The sequence below is a fragment of the Nerophis ophidion genome, linkage group LG08 (genome assembly GCF_033978795.1).
Source record: "Nerophis ophidion isolate RoL-2023_Sa linkage group LG08, RoL_Noph_v1.0, whole genome shotgun sequence".
Classification (NCBI taxonomy): Eukaryota; Metazoa; Chordata; class Actinopteri; order Syngnathiformes; family Syngnathidae; genus Nerophis; species Nerophis ophidion.
In genome coordinates, this window is record NC_084618.1 from 23,870,924 (window position 1) to 23,887,270 (window position 16,347).

General features: G+C 41.7%; 1 protein-coding gene across 8 annotated transcripts in view; it reads left to right on the forward strand.

Moving 5' to 3' along the window:
* Positions 1-16,347, forward strand: part of arhgef28a (Rho guanine nucleotide exchange factor (GEF) 28a) — a 161,980-nt gene that overhangs the window by 90,747 nt on the left and 54,886 nt on the right. For all 8 annotated transcript variants that reach the window (XM_061908051.1, XM_061908054.1, XM_061908053.1 and 5 more), the window contains 10 exons: positions 482-604; positions 669-919; positions 6,125-6,250; positions 7,005-7,122; positions 7,197-7,445; positions 8,949-9,025; positions 9,101-9,279; positions 9,342-9,433; positions 15,003-15,188; positions 15,267-15,481. In XM_061908051.1, the coding sequence (XP_061764035.1) occupies positions 482-604; positions 669-919; positions 6,125-6,250; positions 7,005-7,122; positions 7,197-7,445; positions 8,949-9,025; positions 9,101-9,279; positions 9,342-9,433; positions 15,003-15,188; positions 15,267-15,481 (1,616 nt within the window). The remainder of the gene's footprint in view (positions 1-481; positions 605-668; positions 920-6,124; positions 6,251-7,004; positions 7,123-7,196; positions 7,446-8,948; positions 9,026-9,100; positions 9,280-9,341; positions 9,434-15,002; positions 15,189-15,266; positions 15,482-16,347) is intronic.

Sequence of the window (16,347 nt, forward strand, 5' to 3'; positions counted from 1 at the left end):
AGTATGGCCTAGTTTCCCTTGTTATAGTCTTAATTTACTGTTATATTTTTATTCTCATTGTCGCTTCTTATTTTTATACTTGATCATATTTTTCTATTTTGTTTCCATTAATACCCCCATTATTTACTTTTTACTTTTTAAATTTGATCTCAATTCTGTACAGTGCTGCTGGAATTTTAATTTTCTTGTGGGAACTCTCCTGAAGTAATCCATAAAGTACTCTCTATCTATCGATCTATCAGGTCCGGAAAATACGCTAGTTGGCACAACTTTATTTTAAGATGTGTGGTGAAGCCTGTTTTTTTTTAACGAATATTCAGAGGGCCGGCTTTCATATGGCTTGGGTGGGAGTCTGTCTATGGAAGTTTTTCCTTCACGATGTCATGAAATGTGCAACTTTAAAGCGAGCATGTAAAGCGCCACTTCTCTGAAGTGGGAGGAGCTTTTTAACTCTTCAATCATATCTGTGACGTCTGCACAGAATACAGCGACCTGGCCGCCGACGCCGCCGATTACGAGGCAGAGTCGTGGAGTTTGGCGGTGGAGCACAAGTTCTACAAGAAGCAGGACAGACGAGTGGCCAAGAGACAGGACGTCATCTACGGTGAGCCGGCGTCGTCACGCCGTGATTTCCCACGGCGTGCTAACGCGCCCGTGTCGTCACGCAGAGCTGATGCAGACGGAGCTTCACCACCTCCAGACGCTGCACATCATGGCCCGGGTGTTCCGTAGAGGCATGCGGGAGGAGGTGCAGCTCGACGCCGAGGCGGTGGAGCGCATCTTCCCGTGTCTGGACCAGCTGGTCCTCCTCCACCACGCCTTCTTCTCCGCCATGAAGGAGCGGCGGCAGCGCTCGGCACAGCCCCAGGAAGACAGGAACTACCTCATCCAGCGCATAGGAGATGTGCTGCTGCAACAGGTCGGCTGGGAAATGTTTTACTATCAAATAATGGAAATAGAACTCATGAGCTCCAGTGTCAAACTCTCCCGTCCAAAGGCAAAACCCAGTAACTCAATTTTGGTCAAAACTGAGCTGATAATAATTTTGGAGTTCCTAGGTGCTTTACATTAGTGTATGCGATATTGTAATTTGTTCCGTAAGTAAGCTGTTACGCGCATGGCAGGACCTAGCAACTACCACATAACCGCATAGATCAGGGGTGTCAAACTCAAATACAGAGTGGGCCAATAATTAAAACTGAACAAAGCCGCGGGCCAAGGTTGAACAAATTAACCTCTTAAGAGGACCCAAACAGGTTTTGCATTGAATATTGAACAAGCTAGGGAGTGGGGTTTGGTGGTGGCGTTGGTGTATATTGTAGCGCCCCAGAAAAGTTAGTGGGGTGCAAGGGGTTCTGGGTATTTCTTCTGTTGTGTTTATGTTGTTACGGTGCGGATGTTCTCCCGAAATGTGTTTGTCATTCTTGTTTGGTGTGGGTTCACAGTGTGGCGCATATTTGTAACAGTGTTAAAGTTGTTTCTACGGCCATCCTTCGTGTGACTTGTATGGCTGTTGACCAAGTATGACTTGCTTTCACTTATGTGTGTGTAAAAGCCGTAAATATTATGTGACTGGACCGGCACGCTGTTTGTATGGAGGAAATGCGTATGTAACGACAGATTGTAGAAAACGCTAAAGGGAATGCCCTTAAGGCCCGCCCCCAATATCGTTGTCCCGGTTGAAATTCGGAAGAATAGTTGTCCCGGGTGATTTTCGGGGAGGGCACTGAACTTCGGGAGTCTCCCGAGAAAATCGGGAAGGTTGGCAAGTATGAGTATTAGCGGTGAATGCGGTGTTACAGCGGCACCACCGTTGTATAATACCGGCGGGCCCGCTCAAATGTTAATTAGATATTGCCTCAAGGGCCAAATGAAATTACACGGCGGGCCAAATTTGGCCCGCGGGCCAGAGTTTGACACCCGTGGCGTAGATACAACAGAAAAACCTAGTATCTCAAGGGACCAATCGGAGCTTCTTTGTCAGTCGCCTTATTGTCTTTAGTGAGACATTTGTACGAATGGGGGCCGACGGTCAACCTGATTATGTGATATTATGGCACGAGGGGATATTTGGAAGATTGGCCCAGGACGTTGCAAGCACCTTCGTTAAAGGGGAAAATTATCACCAAACCTATGCAAGCGTCAATATATACCTTGATGTTGCAGAAAAAAGAACATGTATTTTTTCAACCGATTTTCGAACTCTAAATGGGTGAATTTTGGCAAATTAAACGCCTTCCTATTTATCGTTTTTTTAGCGAAGACGTCAGAACGTGACGTCACCGAGGTAACACACCCGCCATTTTCATTTTCACATTACAAACACCGGGTCTCAGCTCTGTTATTTTCTTTTTTTTCGACTATTTTTTGGAACCTTGGAGACATCATGCCTCGTCGGTGTGTTGTCGGAGGGTGTAACAACACTAACAGGGAGGGATTCAAGTTGCACCACTGGCAAGAAATCTGCCGCCAGACCCCCATTGAATGTACCAAAGTGTCTTCACATTTGACCGGCGATGCTAAGATAGACATGGCGCAGAGATGTATGGATAACCTGCAGATGCATTTGCAACGATTAAGTCAACGCAATCACAAAGGTGAGTTTTGTTGATGTTGTTGACTTATGTGCTAATCAGACATATTTGGTCACGGCATGACTGCCAGCTAATCGATGTTAACATGCTACGCTAATCGATGCTAACATGCTATTCACGCTAGCTGTATGTACATTTGAAACTAGATACCCACATTTAATGCGAAACAAACACTTACCAATCGACGGATTTAAGTTGCTCCAGTGTCACAAGATGCGAAAGTCCTGATCGTTTGGTCCGCACATTTTACCGGCGATGCTAATAAGGCAGCCATGCTATGGGCCACTTCATTAGGTACACCCATGCTATGGCCGAATAGCGTCAATAGCTATTCGCTCAATAGCTTCAGTTTCTTCTTCAATTTAGTTTTCGCTATCTGCCTCCATACTCCGACCATCTGTTTCAATACATGCGTAATCTGTTGAATCGCTTAAGCCGCTGAAATCCGAGTCTGAATCCGAGCTAATGTCGCTATATCTTGCTGTGGTAACCGCCATGTTGTTTGTATTGGCAGCCCTGTATGACGTCACAGGGAAATGGACAGTGGTTTTGAAGATAGCGAAAATAAGGCACTTTAAAGCTTTATTTAGGGATATTCCGGGACCGGTAAAATTTTGAAAAAAAATTCCAAAAATACAAGAAGCCACTGGGAACTGATTTTTATTGTTTTTAACCCTTTTGAAATTGTGATAATGTTCCCCTTTAAATGTATTGTTCTTGATTCTTCCCCTTGCATACTCTTTTGGGCAGATAATTGTGGAGGTCTAAATAAAAACTGGACGCCGTACACGGCTCTTGCCCAATGTGCAAACGCAGAATGGGGCCCACTAGAGATTGTGATAAAATATCTGGAGAAAGGGCACATGTTCATGAGAGCAGATTCAATCCATGGCTCAATCGGCAAGAAAATGAAAACCCAAGAAAACATCTATATGTTTGATGACTTTGTAGATCTTTGTAAGACAGCATCAAGATAGATTGGTTATCCTTTGTTTTCTCAAAATCAGCTAGAAGTGAGTTACTAGGTTTTGCCTTTAGACGGGGAATACTGCGGCCAGGCAATAAAAAAAAAAAAGCATAACCATTTTAACATTCATGTGTAAATGTAGGAAGACCAGGGTTTCCCGCAGCGCTTTGTTGTTAAGGCGGCCGCATTAACAACAAAGTGCAACCGCCTAAACTAAAGTCTTAAAAATATATATATATATATATATATTATTTTATATATATATATATATATATATTTTTTTTTTTTTTTTTTTTTCGTCCTGTCCAGCTTTTCAGGCAAATCATATAGTTGATGTAGTTGCCCATATCGGCTGTTCAGATTTACTTTACAAAAGAGAAGTGTAAGACACTTCTCTAGTTGCCATATTTGTATTTGACTTTATTAAATGTATTTATATTATAATTTGGTGCCAAACTAAAGTATTAACAAGCTGCTACTCTTCGTACTGCCTCTGCCTCTGTCAGTACGTCTCTGCAGCACCCAACATTGTCCCACCCACGAAATCTGATTGGTTACACGCAGAGCGGTAACAGCCAATCAGCAGTGAGTATTCAGAGCACATGGAGTCAGTGCTCATGGCAGTGGCAGTGCAGGTTAGCAGAAAGGTGTTTAGCAGGTGACTATAATGCAGCAGACTCTCCCCAAATTATAATAAACACTTCCAAATCAACTACTAGTAACATCACTATGAGCCCGTTGACGTTCTAGAAAGCGGGGGTGTGTATTTTAACGTCCCGGAAGAGTTAGTGCTGCAATGGATTCTGGGTATTTTTTCTGTTGTGTTTATGTTGTGTTACGGTGCTGATGTTCTCCCGAAATGTGTTTGTCATTCTTGTTTGGTGTGGGTTCACAGTGTGGCGCATATTTGTAACAGTGTTAAAGTTGTTTATACGGCCACTCTCAGTGTGACGTGTATGGCTGTTGACCAAGTATGCCTTGCATTCACTTGTGTGTGTGAAAAGCCGTAGATATTATGTGATTGGGCCGGGACACAAAGACAGTGCCTTTAAGGTTTAATGTCGCTCTGTGCTTCTCCCTACATCCGTGTACACAGCGTCATTTTAAAAAGTCGTCAACTTTATGAAACCGATACCGATGACTTCCATCCATCCATCCATTTTCTACCGCTTATTCCCTTTTGGGGTCGCGGGGGGCGCTGGTGCCTATCTCAGCTACAATCGGGCGGAAGGCATGGTACACCCTGGACAAGTCGCCACCTCATCGCAGGGCCAACACAGATAGACAGACAACATTCACACTCACATTCACACACTAGGGCCAATTTAGTGTTGCCAATCAACCTATCCCCAGGTGCATGTCTTTGGAAGTGGGAGGAAGCCGGAGTACCCGGAGGGAACCCACGCATTCACGGGGAGAACATGCAAACTCCACACAGAAAGATCCCGAGCCTGGATTTGAACCCAGGACGGCAGGACATTCGTATTGTGAGGCAGACGCACTAACCCCTCTGCCACCGATGACTTAATCTGGAAAATTACTAATGATGTTCCATAAATTATTTTTATAATTTTTTCAAAAAGATTCAAATTAGCTAGTTTTTCTCTTCATTTTTTTCGGTTGAATTTTGAATTTTAAAGAGTCGAAATTGAAGATAAACTCATCCATCTTCTTCTTCCGCTTATCCGAGGTCGGGTCGCGGGGGCAACAGCCTAAATAGGGAAACCCAGACTTCCCTTTCCCCAGCCACTTTGTCGAGCTCTTCCCGGGGGATCCCGAGGCGTTCCCAGGCCAGCCGGGACACATAGTCTTCCCAACGTGTCCTGGGTCTTCCCCGTGGCCTCCTACCTGTTGGACGTGCCCTAAACACCTCCTTAAACTAAACATAGTTTAGTTTAGGGAGGTGTTTAACATAAACTATGTTTCAAAATTCAATTTGAATTTTTTTGTGTGTTTTCTCCTCTTTTAAACCGTTCAATTAAGTGTTTTTTTCATCATTTATTCCCTACAAAAAACCTTCCGTAAAAGGAAAAAATGTACGACTGAATGACAGACAGAAATACTTATTTATATATATATATTTATATTTATTTATTTATTTATTTATTTATTAAAGGTAAAATGAGCAAATTGTCCTGGGTTCAAATCCAGGCTCGGGATCTTTCTGTGTGGAGTTTGCATGTTCTCCCCGTGAATGCGTGGGTTCCCTCCGGGTACTCCGGCTTCCTCCCACCTCCAAAAACATGCACCTGGGGATAAGTTGATTGGCAACACTAAATTGGCCCTAGTGTGTGAATGTTGTCTGTCTATCTGTGTTGGCCCTGCGATGATGTAGCGACTTGTCCAGGGTGTACCCTGCCTTCCGCCCGATTGTAGCTGAGACAGGCGCCAGCGACCCCAAAAGGGAATAAGCGGTAGAAAATGGATGGATGGATGGGAAAAAAAATGTTCAAATGTAACCATCCTCTGATTATAATCCCCTGAGCTATCAAGGCAAGAGATGTCAACCCTCAGAAATGCATTTAAAAACATGACATAAATGGACTAATGTTGTTTGTTTCAGTTTTCAGGCGAGGGCGGGGAGAGGATGCGCCACGTCTACGGGGAATTCTGCAGCCGACACAACGAAGCCGTGGCGTGGTTCAAAGACCTCCTGCAGAACAACAAGAGATTCCAGAACTTCATCAAGGTACTCGCTGTCAAAAGTGCTGGAACTAAGTCAGGGGTCGGGAACCTTTTTGGCTGAGAGAGCCATGAAAGCCAAATATTTTAAAATGTATTTCCGTGAGAGCCATATAATAGTTTTTAACAATGAATGTAACTAAATGCCTGCATTTTTTTTAGTAAGACCAACATTTTTAGAGTATTGTAGGTCTCTTATTCTTTTTAATAACATTGTTATTCTGAAGCTAACCAATAATAAATCAAATACTTATTATCATGAATGCGACTTCTTGAACAGGTGCGGTAGAAAGCGGATATTTTGACACTGTGATTACCAGCGTAATTATGTAGGTAGGTAAGTATTGTTATTGCCCAAGTACAACACAACTTTGTTGATTGTGACTGATTGATTTGATTAGACAAACAAACAGTGTTTAGGGTCACAGAACAGCTATGGGGAGAAAAAAAAACTCCAGAGCAAAGCATATATACGTATCACAACATACATCTCCAGACTTGCAACAGAGGGGAGGGAGTGGGTGGCTACGGTGGCAGGCTGCAGCTCTTCAGACACTGCCCAGTTGTCCATCACCCCTAAGGGATTCGCGTCAAGGGCGTTGGATGGATTATTCATTACTTATCGTGTTAAGCAATGTCAGCTAAGATTTATCTTGAGAGCCAGATGCAGTCATCAAAAGAGCCACATCTGGCTCTAGAGCCATAGGTTCCCTACCCCTGAACTAAGTCATGGGTGGTGACGGTTTTCAATTGTACTCAAGCAACAAGGTGGTAACTCCTTGGTGCGACGGAGGGAGATCCCAGAGTGCATCTTGCTGGTCACACAAAGGATCACTAAGTATCCCGTGCTGCTGGAGAGGATCCTTCAGTACACGCAAGGTTTGTTGTCTGCCGCCCTCTGCTGGTTGCTGCCCCATACTAATGAGTGACACCCCCCTGCCTCGGTCCCCTAGGGGACACACTGGAGCACGCCGACCTGGACGCATCCCTGGCGCACATCCGCGAGCTGATCACGGCCGTGGACGTGCGCGTCAGCGAGTACGAGCGGCGCCAGCGTCTGCGGGACGTGTGGAGCCGCACGGAGAGCCGCAGCACGGCCAAGCTGAAGAACGGGCGGACCCTCCGCAAGCAGGACATGATGGGGCAGACGCTCAAGCATCAGGGGGCGCTGCTGTGGAAGACGGCCACGGGAAGACTCAAAGGTCAGGAACACGTACGAGGGACGCTTGTGGTGTCTTTTTACTCGTGACATAGCTTTATTTGGGGCTTTTTGTGGCCCTAAACCACAGTTTGTCACTGGGCCCATTTCGGTTGTTCTGCAGAGTTAGTGTGAGTGAACGTTATTTCATGTCTCGAGGACTTTCTTAATGTTAAAAACACATTTAGAAAGTTGGAAATTGATTTTTTAAAAATGTTCTAGCAATTTAAAGGCCTACTGAAACCCACTACTACCGACCACGCAGTCTGATGGTTTATACATCAATGATGAAATATTACCATTGCAACACATGCCAATACGGCCGGTTTAGTTAACTAAATTGCAATTTTAAATTTCCCGCGGAGTTTCTTGTTGAAAACGTCGCGGAATGATGACGCGTATGACGTGACGAGGTTGGTACTAGGTGGGGATTGAACCAGGGACCCTCGGGTTGTGCACGGCCACTCTTCCACTGCGCCACGTCGTCCCCTATATGTATACATATATGTATGTGTATATATGTATGTGTATATATGTATATATATATATGTATATATATATATATATGTATATATACACGTATATATGTATATATACACGTATATATGTGTATATATATACGTATATATGTGTATATATATATATACACGTATAAATGTGTATATATATATATATATGTATGTATATATAATTTTATGTATATATGTATATATATCTGTGCATATATATATATATATATATATATATATATATATATATATATATATATATATATATATATAAACTCAATAAAATTAAAGTGCAACCTAAAAATGTATGTATGTATGTATGTATATATATATATATATATATATATGTATATATATACACACACACACGTATATGCATATGCATATGTACATATATATATATATTCATATATGCATATATGTACATATATGGCTTAATTCATATATATATATATATATATATATATATATATATATACATACAGTTTGTGTGTGTTTATATGTCAATATATGTATTTGTATGTACATATATTCATATATGAACATATATTTAGATGTGTGTGTATATATTTATATATATATGTATACATATACATATATATATTTGTATGTATATACATATTTGTATGAATATATACACGGAATGTGTGTGTGTGTGTGTGTGTGTGTGTGTGTGTGTGTGTGTGTGTGTGTGTGTGTGTGTGTGTGTGTGTGTGTGTGTGTGTGTATGTAAATATGTACTGCCAATACATACATATGTTTATAAATAAATATGAATCCAAACTTATAACATCCTTGTTACACAATTTGCATGGTCAACTATTTTTTCTTTATTATTTTACACATAACTTGCTTTGAAATCGTTAATGAAGATGACAAGCATATATTTATTTACCTTTACTTAAAATAGTGTTGTATACAACTATTAAAGATGTGGCAGGCCAGATCTGTGGCATCGAGCGGAAATGTACCTAATGAAGTGTCCATCTGTCCGGCAGACGTCCTGGCTCTCCTGCTCACAGACTCCCTGGTCTTCCTGCAAGAGAAGGACCAGAAGTACTCGTTCGCCACTGTAGTACGTGATTGCCTAACCCTGTCACGTGGACATCACGTTCACGCCCGTCTTTAGAGGACTGTGCTGTGCCCGTAGGACCAGAAGCCGCCCGTCATCAGCCTGCAGAAGCTAATCGTGCGGGAGGTGGCCAACGAGGAGCGAGGCATGTTCCTTATTTGCGCCTCGGCCGCCGGACCCGAGATGTACGAGGTCCACGCGGCGTCCAAGGAAGAGCGCAACGCCTGGATGAGGCTGGTCAGAGAGGCGGTGGAGAGGTAAGCTTGATATTACTTGCCTCTTTTACCAACGTGCCTCAATGTTACCGATGTTCCTTCAGCTGTCCGGAAGAGGAGGACGACTACACGAGCGAGAGTGAAGAGGAGAAGCGGGTGGCAGAGGCTCGCTTTCAGAAGGTCCAGAAATTACAAGGTACTCCTAACACTTGACATTTTACTCCGTGTCGAAAGGTAACCACAGGAAGTGAAAATAAATTGTCCACACCTTTTAAGCTAACAGATACCAATCTCTAGACCAGGGGTCACCAACCTTTTTGAAACCAAGAGCTACTTCTTGGGTACTGATTAATGCAAAGGGCTACCAGTTTGATACACACTTAAAATAATTGCCAGAATAGCCAATTTGCTCATCTTACCTTTAACTCTGTTATTATTAATAATGAATGATATTTATCTTTGTGGAAACCCTGATCATGTTATTGATTTCTCACAATAAATATATAAAGAAACAGATACATTTATTTTAAAAAAGGGTATTTCTGTCGAACATTTTTTTTCCTTCCACGGAAGGTTTTTTGTAGAGAATAAATGATGAAAAAAACACTTAATTGAACGGTTTAAAAGAGGCGAAAACAGGAAAAAAATGAAAATAAAAATTTTAAACATAGTTCATCTTCAATTTCGACTCTTTAAAATTCAAAATTCAACCGAAAAAAAGAAGAGAAAAACGAGCTAATTCGAATCTTTTTGGAAAAAAATAAATAATTTATGGATCATCATTAATAAGTTTTCCTGATTAAGATTAATTTTTGAATTTTGATGACATGTTTTAAATACGTTAAAATCCAATCTTCACTTTGTTAGAATATATAACAAATTGGACCAAACTATATGTCTAACACTATTTCGTCTAGATTTCCCATAACAAAAGTTTTAAAAGAAATTCAAAAGACTTTGAAATAAGATATAAATTTGATTCTATAGATTTTCTAGATTTGCCAGAATATTTTGGGGGGAATTTTAATCATAATAAGTTTAAAAGAAATATTTCACAAATATTCTTCGTCAAAAAGACAGAAGCTAAAATGAAGAAGTAAATTAAAATGTATTTATTATTCTTTACAATAAAAAAAATATTTGAACATTGATTTAAATTGTCAGAAAAGAAGAGGAAGGAATTTAAAAGGTAAAAAGGTATATGTGTTTAAAAATCCTAAACTCATTTTTGAGGTTGTATTTTTTCTGTAAAATTGTCTTTCTGAAAGTTATAAGAAGCAAAGTAAAAAAATAAATGAATTTATTTAAACAAGTGAAGACTAAGTCTTTAAAATATTTTCTTGGATTTTCAAATTCTATTTGAGTTTTGTCTCTCTTAGAACTAAAAATGTCGAGCAAAGCGAGCCCAGCTTGCTAGTAAATAAATACAATTTAAAAAATAGAGGCAGCTCACTGGTAAGTGCTGCTATTTGGGCTATTTTTAGAACAGGCCAGTGGGCGACACATCTGGTCCTTACGGGCGACCTGGTGCCCGCGGGCACCGCGTTGGTGACCCCTGCTCTAGCAGGTGACTTTTCAAATGATGCTGCATTAGCAGTGCTGCTACTTTTTGTAGCAATGCTTTTGCCGCATAAATGTTGAACATATTCCCGCTTGAAGCTAAACCACCGCCGGGCGATGAATCCCGTGCTGTTTTTCTTGGGAATTAATTCTTCCTCCATTTGTTCCCTGATTTGCACCTTCTCTCTTTCGTATTACCACCTGCACTTCACCGTTAGCATCAAAGCTATTGTTACCATGTCGCTACCTCTCTGCACACGTGACGTGTGTAAGAAGGTGCACTTGGTTTACATCTTTGTGAGAAGGAGAGACAAGAAAGAGTGGGAAACGCATGCGGTGTAATGCCCGCAGCTAAAAGCAACTGATATAGTCGTTTTCTATATCGCACAGAGACAAACCCGCGATATATCGAGTATATCGATACATCCCCCAGCCTTAATACAGACAAATAAAAAATTGTGCAAAACACCGTACATTTTAACACATCAGGATGAATACAATACTAGAATAGCAATTGTATCGTTTTGTCTGTCATTCACAACCCTTATGAATGACACACACACGCGCAATTGTTTTTTTTATGCATTCAATCTCATAGATAAATACTGGCAAAAACTGAAAGAGCCACTCTACATAGAGTGTGGTCAAGTTAGAATTGCCACAAATAAATGTTTTAAGACATGGGTGTCAAACTCTGGCCCGCCGTGTAATTTCATTTGGCCCTTGAGGCAATAATAAATTAACATTAGAGCTGGCCCGCCGGTATTATACAGTGGCGATGCCGCTGTATCCAGTATTCAACGCTAATTTTCATACTTGCCAACCCTCCCGATTTTTAAAGGAAAATCCCGAATTTCAGTGCCCCCCCCGAAAATCTCCCAGGGTAACCATTCTCCCGAATTTTCACCCGGACAACAATATTGGAGGCGTGCCTTAAAGGTAATGCTTTTAGCATCCTCTACAACCTGTCGTCACGTCCGCTTTTCCTCCATACAAACAGCGTGCCGGCCCAGTCACGTAATATATGTGGCTTCTACACACACACAAGTGAATGCAAGGCATACTTGGTCAACAGCCATACAGGTCACACTGAGGGTGGCCGTATAAACAACTTTAACACTCTTACACCACACTGTGAACCCGCACCAAACAAGAATGACAAACACATTTCGGGAGGACATCCGCACCGTAACACAACATAAACACAACAGAACAAATACCCAGAACCCTTTGCAGCACTAACTCTTCCGGGACGCTACAATATACACCCCCGCTACCAACAAAACTCGATTGTGCATGTCACTATAAAGTTATATAAGCCCTGCTTGTTCAATATTCAACGCAAAACTTGTTTGGGTCCCTATTAAAATGTTACGTTGTTCAACTTTGGCCCGCGGCTTTGTTCAGTTTAGAATTTTGGCCCACTCTGTGTTTGAGTTTGACACCCCTGCTTTAAGATGTTTAAGACTCTACTGCCATCATACTAAAGTGGATAGTGCATGCCCCAAATTTGTCACATTTCATGTGTCAGGTAAACGGCAAGTGGGGTTCATATGAATCCCCTTTATCTGGATGGTTATTTTGCAGGTCAAATGTAGTGACTTTTTTTAATTCAGCATATGGCGCCATGACGAAACACCAACGCAGTGTTAGTACTGCCAGTGAAGTGAAGTGAAGTGAATTATATTTATATAGCGCTTTTTCTCTAGTGACTCAAAGCGCTTTACATAGTGAAACCCAATATCTAAGTTACATTTAAACCAGTGTGGGTGGCACTGGGAGCAGGTGGGTAAAGTGTCTTGCCCAAGGACACAACGGCAGGGACTAGGATGGCGGAAGCGGGAATCGAACCTGCAACCCTCAAGTTGCTGGCACGGCCGCTCTACCAACCGAGCTATGCCATGAGTGTGCCACGCCCTCACTGAGGCGTCATTCACCCCTGCTTGTCTTCCAGAGAGCCTAATGAGCCTGGAGGAAAAGCTCCAGATGTACGCGGGGCTCTCGGTCCTCAGCAAATATATAATAGACTTTTGACCTGCATCTTGACTGTAGTAGTGATTGCCAAAATTGGAGGTGTTGAACTCGCCATGTAAATTCGCTAATGCTAATCAGTAGCGTTTATATGGCATATTCGATGGAGATTAGCATTGAGCTAGCGCATTCCCAAAAGGCCAGCCTCACTGCACTTTCAATATACGCCTTCTTGCTTTGTTGACATGGACAATTGTAAAATGACCTCCCCCCACATAACTACAGTAAGGAAGGGATTATTGTGGCCCCATTCCTGGGTTGATCTCGCGTGAGAGGAAGAGGCGGTGTTAGTCATTTTGCAAGGCTGTCCACTAAAAAAATGGCGAAAGAGCCACTCTACATAGCTATCGACGCTCTGGTCAAGTTGGAACTGCCACAAATAAATGTTTTAAGATATTTAACACTCTACTGCAGGGGTCACCAACCTTTTTGAAACCAAGAGCTACTTCTTGGGTACTGATTAATGCGAAGGGCTACCAGTTTGATACACACTTAAAAAAATTGCCAGAAATAGCCAATTTACTCAATTTACCTTTAATAAATAAATCTATATATATATATATATATATATATATATATATATATATATATATATAAATGGGTATTTCTGTCTGTCATTCCGTCGTACATTTTTTTTCCTTTTACGGAAGGTTTTTTTGTAGAGAATAAATTATGAAAAAAACACTTAATTGAACGGTTTAAAAGAAGAGAAAACAGGAAAAAATGAAAATTTAATTTTGAAACATAGTTTATCTTCAATTTCGACTCTTTTTAAAATTTTAAATTCAACCGAAAAATGAAGAGAAAAACTAGCTAATTTGAATCTTTAAAAAAAAAAATTTAAACATTTTTTTATGGAACATCATTAGTAATTTTTCCTGATTAAGTTTGATTTTAGAATTTTGATGACATGTTTTATATAGGTTAAAATCCCATCTGCACTTTGTTAGAATATGTAACAAATTGGACCAAGCTATATTTCTAACAAAGACAAATCATTATTTCTTCTAGATTTTCCAGAACAAAAATCATAAAAGAAATTCAAAAGACTTCAAATAATAATTAAATTTGATTCTACAGATTTTCTAGATTTGCCAGAATCCATCCATCCATCCATCTTCTTCCGCTTATCCGAGGTCGGGTCACGGGGGCAGCAGCCTAAGCAGGGAAGCCCAGACTTCCCTCTCCCCAGCCACTTCGTCTAGCTCTTCCCGGGGGATCCCAAGGCGCTCCCAGGCCAGCCGGGAGACATAGTCTTCCCAACGTGTCCTGGGTCTTCCCCGTGGCCTCCTACCGGTTGGACGTGCCCTAAACACCTCCCTCGGGAGGCGTTCGGGTGGCATCCTGACCAGATGCCCGAACCACCTCATCTGGCTCCTCTCGATATTTTTTTTAATTTTAATCATAATAAGTTTGGAGAAAGATTTCACAAATATTCTTCATCCAAAAAACAGAAGCTAAAATGAAGAATTAAATCAACATTTATTTATTATTCTTTACAATAAAAAACATACATTTACTTGAACATTGATTTAAATTGTCAGGAAAGAAGAGGAATGAGTTTAAAAGATAAAAAGGTATATATGTTTAAAAATCCTAAAATCCTTTTTTAGGTAGTATTTTTTTCTCTAAAATTATCTTTCTAAAAGTTATAAGAAGCAAAGTAAAAAAAATAAATGAATTTATTTAAACAAGTGAAGACCAAGTCTTTAAAATATTTTCTTGGATTTTGAGTTTTGTCTCTCTTAGAATTAAAAATGTCGAGCTAAGCGAGACCAGCTTGCTAGTAAATAAATAAAATGGAAAAAATAGAGGCAGCTCACTGGTAAGTGCTGCTATTTGAGCTATTTTTAGAACAGGCTGGCGGTCTACTCATCTGGTCCTCACGGGCTACCTGGTGCCCACGGGCACTGCGTTGGTGACCCCTGCTCTACTGCCATCATGCTCAAGTGGATAGTGCATGCCCCAAATTCGTCACATTTCATGTGTCATGTAAACCGCAAATGGTGTCATAGGAATCCCCTTTCTACCGGATGGTTATTTGGCAGGTCAAATGTAGTGACTTTGTTGATTCAGCAGATGGCGCCATGACGAAACACCAACGCAGTATCAATATTGTCAGTGAGTGTGCCACGCCCTCACTGAGGCGTCATTCACCCCTTCTTGTTTTCCAGAGAGCCTAATGAGCCAGGACCAGCAGATCTGCTCCAGCCTGGAGGAAAAGCTCAAGATGTACGCGGCGCTCTCGGCCCTCAGCGGGAAGGCGGAAGCGCCGCTCGACGAGCCGCGGCTGCTCGTGCGTCCGAGCCCCGACGAGCCGCCACAGGCCGGCGTGCTGCTGGCAGCCGCCATGCAAGAAGGTGCTAACCGTTCTGCAATTTTTTTTTTTTCTCACCGTGCACATCGTTCCTTTATTTTCTGTTTCGTGTGATCGGCAGCCGAGAATCTGAAAGCCACCTTGAAGTCCAGATCTCCGTCCGTGCGCAGCTGGGACTCTGGCAGAGACTCCGCCTCTCTCGTCAGTCCTGTGACACCCGCAGCACCGCCCTCTCACCACCAGGCTTCACCCGAGGAGCCTGCTGAGGGGTGTTGGACGGAGACCACTGAGCTTCTATCGCCCACTTACTTGCAAGGCACAAACAAGGACTTAAAGGTATTAAAAAATATACTTTTCTTTATTTATAGTATACATACACTGCAAAAAGTAAGTGTTCAAAAACAAAAAATAGGGGCATTTTACTTGAACTAAGCAAAAGTATCTGCCAATAGAACAAGAACATTTGACTTGTCAAGACTTTCCAAAACAAGTAAATTTAGCTAACCTCAATGAACCCAAAAATACCATAAAATAAGTATTTTCTCACTAATAACAAGTTCACTTTTCTTGATAGAAAAAACAAATATGAGACCTTTTTTCTCAATATGTTAAAAAATATTCTTCAATTAAGTAAATGATAGTGCCATTATCGTGACGTAATGATATGCGCTCGGTATTACATTTCTTGCATTTTCCCATCGATAACACGACATCATCGCGCCTAGTGCGTGCTCTTTCAGTCAATTAGTGCGGAAGGAATATATATATATACATACATACATACATGGGCTTCACGGTGGCAGAGGGGTTAGTGCGTCTGCCTCACAATACGAAGGTCCTGCAGTCCTGGGTTCAAATCCAGGCTCGGGATCTTTCTGTGTGGAGTTTGCATGTTCTCCCCGTGAATGCGTGGGTTCCCTCCGGGTACTCCGGCTTCCTCCCACTTCCAAAGACATGCACCTGGGGATAGGTTGATTGGCAACACTAAATTGGCCCTAGTGTGTGAATGTGAGTGTGAATGTTGTCTGTCTATCTGTGTTGGCCCTGCGATGAGGTGGCGACTTGTCCAGGGTGTACCCTGCCTTCCGCCCGACTGTAGCTGAGATAGGCGCCAGCGCCCTCCGCGACCCCAAAAGGGAATAAGCGGTAGAAAATGGATGGATGGATGGACATACATACATACATACAGTGGGGCAAAAAAT